At 28.1% G+C, this 9,181-nt stretch overlaps 1 protein-coding gene across 2 annotated transcripts; it reads left to right on the top strand.

The window, feature by feature from the left end:
* Positions 1–1,363: 1,363 nt before the first annotated feature.
* On the top strand, positions 1,364–8,945 carry LOC130941006 (auxin transporter-like protein 1). Of its 2 annotated transcripts, none has more exons than XM_057869346.1 (9): positions 1,364–1,643; positions 2,197–2,403; positions 2,497–2,682; positions 3,563–3,675; positions 3,752–3,935; positions 4,569–4,666; positions 5,604–5,811; positions 5,993–6,250; positions 8,439–8,945. In XM_057869346.1, the coding sequence occupies exons 2-9, from the start codon at positions 2,218–2,220 to the stop codon at positions 8,661–8,663; spliced, it is 1,458 nt and encodes a 485-aa protein (XP_057725329.1). In that variant the 5' UTR covers positions 1,364–1,643; positions 2,197–2,217; the 3' UTR covers positions 8,664–8,945. The 2 variants fall into 2 exon arrangements, with proteins under 2 accessions (XP_057725329.1, XP_057725328.1); XM_057869345.1 differs by having other exon boundaries at positions 1,366–2,073.
* Positions 8,946–9,181: the final 236 nt, after the last annotated feature.

Below are 9,181 nucleotides of genomic sequence, written 5' to 3'. Positions count from 1 at the left end.
TAGCTAACTTATTGAAATCACTGTCTTATCAACTTGTTTTTTCTAAGTTTACCAAGTTACATATGTTTGACAATTTTATTTTCTTATATTTATTATTATTTATAGACATAATTTCTTACTTCAAAATCAAAAGAAGAATTTTATTTCTTTTCACGTTAAAGAAGCTTCTAACTAATCAAAACTCAAAATTAAACCAAGGTCAATGTAAAAACAGGAAAAAGAAAAGCAAATATGAGAGAAAATAATGAAAAAAATACCACATAATCTACGATTTTTTTTCTAATATTAGATTATTAGTTGTGAATTTTTTAAAAATATCTAAACTTTATATTATACATTGTTATAGGACTTTACAAAACGTCAATAACATTTTGTGTTTTTATAATTAAAAAAAAAATTTACACAATATCAAGAATTTTTTGTCTTTTTATAATTAAAAAATATTTTTTATAATTAATTTTTTTTTTACAAAATATCAGTAACGTTTTATGTTACTACTATAATCATATAAAATATATACTAAAGTGAACAAATATTTTCATATTTTACATTAAAATTATCCATATATAAAAAAATTAGCCCATAATCCACATCTACATTTATATAGGTATGAGAATGAATTAATATTTCGTACTATATATAAGTTATGTTTCTATGAAAAATAATTAATTAATTTCTTGATATAATTGATATTTTTAGACTAAATTGACATTTAAGTTTTTAAAAGAATGAAAAATATTTTATTTGTGTTTTTATTTTCCGACTTTATTCTTAATATTTTTAGTTTTTATGATTTTATGAAGAAAAAAAGAGATAAAAACTGCAAATACATTTTATTATTTTTCTTTTGTCTTGATAAAATGCTAAAAAAAAAACTTGAAAATAAAAGTACAACCAAACACATCCTTAGTTTTTGAGAAAATGATCTCCAAGAAAAAGAAATGACATATTAGCTTTCCAAAGATTATTTAGCCATGACAAAGTGTATTATTATTTCATAAACGACAAACAAATTATATATTTGATTTAATTTTTTATGAATATATTGAATAATTATTCATACAAAAAATATATACAAAAGACCAAAATAAAATTTAACCTCTAAATATTTTTTTTGTACAATTTTACTATCATTGTTAAAAAAATCATAGAAAGTATCATTTGGTTTAAAATCACCAAACTTAAAAAATAAAAACATCTTATTTTTCTAAACAAAATAAAACAAATTTACATTAAAATTTGCTTTGTAAAACGATATCCATGAAGATTGAAGAGCAAGATATGATTTTTACTACTTCACTTGTGAGTAACATTATTTGTGATGAGGACCATCTCAGAGAACAGAACATAACAGAGAAAGAAAAGAGAGACATCACAAAGTACACAACTATAAGAGAGAACCCCCCAAAGCAACATCACAACCAAACCAAACCCATTGGTTTCATTCATTAATTTTCATCTTCCAACTTCAATATATACCCAATAACAAACTGTTCTTTCTTATTCTCTCTCTCTCTCTCTCTCTCTCTCTCTCTGAGTTCAGGTGTACTACTACTTCCCCCCTTTTGTGTCAGATCTTGATCCTCCAAATCCAACAATCACCATCCATCAACACCCCCTTCATCAAAAACAGTAGTAACATAGTACTACTTTCTGTGCTTATTAGCTTCCTTATAGGGTTTAATTTTCCACCACAAGATTACTTATTATTATTGTTATTGTTATTGTTATTATTATTATTATCATTGATATCTTTTGCATTGAAACTACCAGCTCACTGCCAATTCCTTGTACAGAAAGAAAAAAAAAGGGAGAAAATAAAAAACTGCATTTAAGAACCTTATTGACTCTTCTTACCTTAACAGCAACTCAGCTATATATCACCACAGATCACAAAAGAAGAAAAAGAACAAGTCTAATTTTTAGGATTTAAGGTCTTCACTCTATTTGGCAGTAGGATCAGAGTGGAAAAAAAGCCTATGATTTTCTCTGTCAATCAGCAGCAAGAGAGGAGAAAAAGAAAAGAAAAAACCTTTCCTTTCATCACAAAGCAACATTATTGACTAAGATTAGGTAGCTTTTACTGTTTATCATACACGGTTCGGTATCTCCTTTTTGTGTTTTGATCATGGGGTTTGGTACATGTCTTGATTTTAACACTGTTTAATGTGATCTCTTCTTCTTCTTCTTCTTCAGATCTTTATCACCATAAAAACAATGTCAAGACAGAAGCAAGGAGGTGAAGAAACCATGATGTCAAGCCTGAATGAAACAATTGAAAGAGAAGAAAGAGAAGAGTTGGAGAAAGAAGGTGGTGGTTCAGGTTCACATTCCTCCTTGAAAAGCCTTCTCTGGCATGGTGGTTCTGCTTATGATGCTTGGTTCAGCTGTGCCTCAAATCAGGTATATACACAAAACAGTTTCAATTCATTTCATAATTGTTGAAACTAACTAACAAACTGAGATTATTCTCTTTGTTTTTGTTATATATTGCAGGTAGCACAGGTTCTGTTAACACTGCCATACTCATTCTCACAGCTAGGGATGCTTTCAGGAATCATACTACAAATCTTCTATGGAATTCTTGGTAGTTGGACTGCTTATTTGATAAGCATTCTCTACATTGAGTACAGAACCCGCAAGGAGAAAGAGAATGTCAGCTTCAAAAACCATGTCATTCAGGTTTGAGTTTTTTCTTTCTCAGCTTTGAGTTTAGTTTACTGTACAAACAAGGAAAAACCACCATTAAATTGTTTTAAGGCTGTGATTACAAGTTTGCCTTTTTGAGTGAAAAAGGATTGGGTTTCAATTCTACTTTATTCACTAACTCTTTTTTTTCCCCTCCCTTCTCCTTCAAGCTCTTCATTTACCAGACACATCTTTATATTGTTGTCTTTGCCTCTTTGATGAGTACAGTGTCTCATAATAGAAAGATAAAGAGATATTAAGGTTGTGCTTAGTAGAACCAAGGATATGACTGACACTAATACATAAATAATAAACAAAAAGACATTAATGCCCTTTTTATTGTACATTGAAAAAGTAAGCATATTAGCTGAAATTGGCTATAAAAATAGCTTCTTAATTGAACTCTTCGTTTATAACAAAAATTAGGAATTTTAACTTATTTTTTAATTATTTTTAATGTTTAAATGAATAAAAATATAAATATATATTCTTTTTAAAAATATAAAATCTTTATTTTTATTTAATAATTAAAAAATATAGGACTTCTAATTAACCAAATTTATCCTAAAATAAACACAATTCAACAAAAAAAATTATGTATTTATTCTTGTTTACTGAAATTAGTTTCAAGTAAATTAAAAACTAACAACTTTTATCCAAAATTAAAATACAGTTAATTTCATGTAAAGTTAATAAATGAGAACTGTTAAATCACAATTTAATTTAACGGTCAAATCATTTAATGACTTTCAGATATTAATTTCATATAAATTTTTAATATATTTTATTTTATTTTAAATTTTTGTCCCAAAACAATTATCAAGGCGTCAAAACTGCGAATATGATTGATAATTTGATATGATTGATGATGCAGTGGTTTGAGGTGTTGGATGGACTCCTGGGACCTTACTGGAAAGCCGTTGGATTGGCGTTCAACTGCACTTTTCTACTCTTTGGATCTGTTATCCAGCTCATAGCCTGTGCAAGGTTTCATATAGTAATTTCCAATTTTAAATTAGATTAGAAGATGCTTAGTGACTAACTAATGTTATGCATTATGCAGTAACATATACTACATAAACGATCACTTGGATAAGAGAACATGGACATACATATTCGGAGCATGCTGTGCCACCACAGTCTTCATACCATCATTTCATAACTACAGGATTTGGTCCTTCCTTGGCCTTGCCATGACCACCTACACTGCTTGGTATTTAACCATTGCTGCCCTTCTTCATGGCCAGGTAATTATTCTAAAAAATTATTTTTTATGTTTTTAAAAACTAATATATATTTAAATGTTTACTCTTTTAAATACAAAAAAAAAATTAACAAAATGAATTTAAATCTTTAGTTTTTCTTCTGGGGTTTTTTTAACAAAAAATTATTGTCATCAACAACTAGAATGATCAAAATTAACCTACTCTTTATAACTCTTAATCAACTTGTTAATAACCTTTGTAACACCCACTTCTTGATTATTGAATATCCTGTTTATTCTTTTTCAGCCAAGTATTCCAGATAATAGTACAAAATCCATCATTAATAAACAATGATCCGATAAACTTTTCTGCTCATCTTTAAGCCACGTCTCAAAAAATTCTTCTGGACATTGTTATATTTACGTTAATATTTAAAGTTTAATTAAAAAATAAATTATTTTTCTTCTAAATTCTAAAATTCTCTAAAAAATAATTTTATGATAAAATTTAATCCATATTAACTAATTAAAAATTAAAATTTTTTATATTTATTTTAATATTTAATACCAAGGACATGACATTTCTATTGCGGGTCCATCTGCTTGTACGAAAAATAAAAAAAATCAGCTATTCATTATTAATTTATTCCTTTTAAAATTGTATAAAATTTTGCAGGTTGAAAATGTAAGTCACACGGGCCCAAACAAGTTGGTTTTGTATTTCACAGGCGCCACCAACATACTCTACACTTTCGGCGGCCATGCCGTCACAGTGTAAGCACCTTTAATCATTTGCATTTATATATCATTTAATTTAATTAATCATATTTAATCATGTATTATCATATTAATAAAATAATATTTTTTAAATAAAATATAATTTTAATTAAATAATAACATAGAATATGTACATGGTCAATGTATTAAAACAATGTCCCCCCCTCTAATCTTTTGCTTGTTAAGTAGACAGAACAATGATGATAGTTTTCTTTATTGTCTAGGACAATGAAACATTAAAGATAGTTATATAGTGGTAAGTTTATTGCATTTGCACGGCCACGTTTTTTTTTTTTTCCCTCAATAGCAGCTTTTGCCCCAATTCTAAATTGAGACTTTGGAAATAAGACAAACAGTAAATCTTGCACTTTTTGAACAACCGTCACACACTAACTAGTGTCGTCTGTGTTGGATTACAATTATACTCTGCCATTAATCAATTAAAAAAAATTAATGACCCATGTAGTTGAACTTTATTCTTTTAATTACTATTAGTATTATTATTATTTATGTAGAGCAGTAGATATATTTAATGTGAAACTCTGTTCAGATGTTGGCATTTTGCTTTTCCTCCAAGATACCATCAATGTATCACATTTTTATGACATTTTATTACCTCATGGTATGTGCTAGTTTACTTTTCTCACGACAAAAGGAATGGAATTAAATGAAGTGCAGTTGTAAACTACTGGAACGGGTAACTTCAGAGATCAGACATATAAATACAAAATATTTTGGATTGTGAAAAAGAAAATGAATGTAGACTTTTATGGTAGTTTGTCTCTCAAGAATCTAAATTTAGGTAAAGTTAACGTTAATTATTGGAATAAAACCTTCTTTTTTTTTACTAACAATAATGACAAAATTGAATTTGATTTTCAATTTGGAGCAACATTGGTTCTTTTTCTAATATGGAAGTATGTGGCTATGGCAGGGAAATCATGCATGCAATGTGGAAACCTCAAAAGTTCAAGTATATCTATCTTTTTGCCACTCTCTATGTGTTCACCCTCACTCTTCCATCTGCTATTGCTGTCTATTGGGCCTTTGGTGACCAACTCTTAGACCATTCCAATGCCTTCTCCCTTCTTCCCCGCTCCGGCTGGCGCGACGCCGGCGTAATCTTAATGCTCATTCATCAGGTCCGTATATATATTGGACTTAGGTAATTTGTATACAATATATGTTAATTAAAATCAACGATTAAAATTACTGGAACACTAAGATTCTAAACATTTTTGAAAATTTTTTTAATAGTATATAAAACTCTTTAAACTGTGAGTGCATAATTGGTGTTGATGAGTTTGTATTTGAAATGGGCAGTTCATAACATTTGGATTTGCATGCACACCATTGTACTTTGTGTGGGAGAAAGTGATAGGAATGCATGACACAAAAAGCATATGTTTAAGGGCATTAGCAAGGTTACCAGTGGTGATACCAATATGGTTTTTGGCCATAATATTCCCATTCTTTGGACCCATAAATTCAGCTGTTGGGGCACTTTTGGTTAGCTTCACAGTCTATATCATCCCTGCTTCTGCTCATATGCTTACTTACAAGTCTGCCTCTGCTAGACAGGTAAATGTTCCAATCTATCTATATAAATCATAAATGATATCAAAATTTTCAAATATTTTTAACATACTAGTTCTTCAGTGATTTTAGTTATTATTGATTTTAATTATATATATATATATATATTATATATATATATATATATATATATTATAATTAATAATTAAAACTAATGAAAGATATTCTTATAATATTTATAACGCTTCTTAAATGATATAATGTCTTTAATTTGTTTCTAGTTATATCTTTCTACCTAATGCATAATCTATCTGGATTTCCTCTCTATTATTTTGATTTCTTCTTTTGTTTCATTCATATTTTGTCTTTGTTGTTGGTTTAAATTTTATTATTAAAAATTCAGGTAATTCAATTTGAGAAATTATGACGGTATTTTCTATCACAATTTTTATCTTTTAAAAATAAATTGTGGCTATTAAAAAGAAATGAATTTACCTATTATTCAACAACTTAATATTATAAAAAAAATAAAAATTTTAAAAATATTGATAATTTAATAATTTTAGTTATTGATATCTATCATGTATATATTTTATGATAAAATTAATGACTAAAATTATTGAAATACTGGTATTTGTAAAATATTTGAAATGCATCTAATATTATATTTATTTATAATATGTTTTACATATATTCATTTATAACATTGCTAACAATTAACATCATTATTGAGAGGATTTTAATAAAAAGTCTAGACATGACTTTATGTATAGCTTGTAGGTTGTAGCTACCTATATAATAGTACAAGGAAATTTAATTGGCGATGTGCTTTCTGCCCTACACAAAAAGCAAATACCTTTTAAACATAAAGTTTTGAGTAAAGATGGTGCATTAGGATTTTACAGAGGTCCAAGTTTAAGATTAGATCTTATCATGGAAATAACTTTTTGTATTTATCAATTTTTTTTTGGGGGGTACATCAAGCAAACTCAATCTTTTAGATGGAATATAGAATCCATATTAATTGAGTTCCATACTTTATCTAACAGTGAGAGTGATGTATACGACTAAAATTATATGATAAGCCACCATAAAGAAATGAAACTAATTAAACCCTTACTAACAATTATTAAGTTTGAAGATAGTGATAAGAGCTTGATTTTAGAAAGCAGCCACCTATGTAGATGATGGATTCTTGAAACTCTTTGTGAGGTGGTGAACATGTGTTTAGAGGATATGATTCCAGCTTAGCTTAATGATTTAACTTTGGAAGTGACTTCCTATGTCACTGGCAGTATAAGTCCTAGTCCCACTCACTAGTTGTATTTAATTATTCGAAATTGATATTATAATTTTAGGGTTGGTGTCATTTCTTTGTCACTCATCAATTTATATGCTATAGTCATATTACCATTCATAACTATACAAAACCACATTTTAAGTTTTTAACAATGATATGGGCCATGCCCAACCTAACGTTGACCCTTCTACTCAACTCTCCCTCTTTCTATTCAGGTTCTTATAAAAATATCTTGCACAAGGAACTAATGGTGCATGTAGATCCGCTACCTACGGCGGTTATACAATTTTATCAACATCTAAAAAAATATTATTTTAATTTTAATAAATATTATAAAAATTATATAAACATTTTAACTACCACAACATAGATGTCATAAAAAATACTATATAACTAAATTGGGTTGGTCTATTGGTTAGCTTACTAATCCGTTTAAATAAGTGTGTAGGATTTGAATTCCGCCTTGTGTATATAGCAACCCATTGGACAGTGATAAATTGAGCTCAATACCGTGGCAGATTAATTTTTAATCTGTCGGACTGTGAAATACCGTGAGAAATAAAAAAAATAAAAAATAAAAAGCACTATATATTTTCAAAAGATACTACATTAAATTCAAAACTTTAAAGTGTCAAATTAATGAATTTCTCATAAATTTCTCATTCTTCCTTTTTTTTTTTCTCGATGTAGAACTAACTTCATACACAAATGCACTTCTTACACTTGCAATATTAACGATACAAGATTTTTTCACTTACTCTAACAATAATACTAATAATTAGTTCAACAAAACAAGAAATTATTCGATGTACGATACAAAAATGAAAAATAATAACCCTAATTTGACGAAAAAGTCAAAATCTCCTCCTTTTTATTTAATTGATTGTTAATTAGTTATTTACTCCTTTTTTTTTTCGTTGTTGTTTGGACCAGAATGCAGCAGAGAAATTGCCGATGTTCATTCCAAATTGGACAGTAATGTTTGTTGTGAATGCATTTGTGGTGGTGTGGGTATTTGTGGTAGGGTTTGGATTTGGAGGGTGGGCAAGCATGACTAACTTCATCAAACAAGTTGACACATTTGGATTATTTGCTAAGTGCTACCAATGCCCACCAAAAATCTCTGCTTCCAATCACACAGCAACACTTCATCATTGAACATTTTATTTTATATATGTTTCTTTTTCCTTATTATTATTACTTTTTTTTTTAATCATAGTCATTTAGCTAGTATTTCTCCCCCTTTTGTGTGTGGTGTGAGCTATATGAATTTTCTCTATAGTGTTCTTCCACTTTTTTCTTTTTTTAATCTCCAAGTAGAGACACATTATTATTGTTAATGGTGGTGTTCTCCTTGTTTAGTAGTAAAGGCAATATTGTTAATTTCATTCTGAATTAATCATTTTGTGGTTAATCAAAAACATGCTTTTGTTAACATAAGGATGATGTTTTGCATTTGACTGGCAGTCTCAATTGAAGTCTGCATGTTTCTAATAATGTCTCCACTCAAACAAAGACTAAAATATTATATAATAAATATTAATAAAGAGCAGTAGAGCACCTACCTCCTAGTTTTGTTTTTGCCAAAAATAAAATACAATCTAAAAATATCTTTTATCATATATAATTCATTAAAAAATATAAGATAAAGCATTTTTTTTTTCTAAAGTTTCGCA

Source organism: Arachis stenosperma, chromosome 7, assembly GCF_014773155.1.
Source record: "Arachis stenosperma cultivar V10309 chromosome 7, arast.V10309.gnm1.PFL2, whole genome shotgun sequence".
Lineage (NCBI taxonomy): Eukaryota > Viridiplantae > Streptophyta > Magnoliopsida > Fabales > Fabaceae > Arachis > Arachis stenosperma.
This window is presented reverse-complemented; position numbering and strand designations above follow the sequence as displayed.

Excerpts from the sequence above, each read along its gene's own strand:
- LOC130941006 (XM_057869346.1), top strand. The coding sequence starts at position 2,218 with ATGTCAAGACAGAAGCAAGGAGGTGAAGAAACCATGATGTCAAGCCTG. Across the intron at positions 4,667-5,603 it reads GGCGGCCATGCCGTCACAGT|GGAAATCATGCATGCAATGT; the intron begins GTAAGCACCTTT and ends TGGCTATGGCAG. Across the intron at positions 5,812-5,992 it reads TCTTAATGCTCATTCATCAG|TTCATAACATTTGGATTTGC; the intron begins GTCCGTATATAT and ends TGAAATGGGCAG.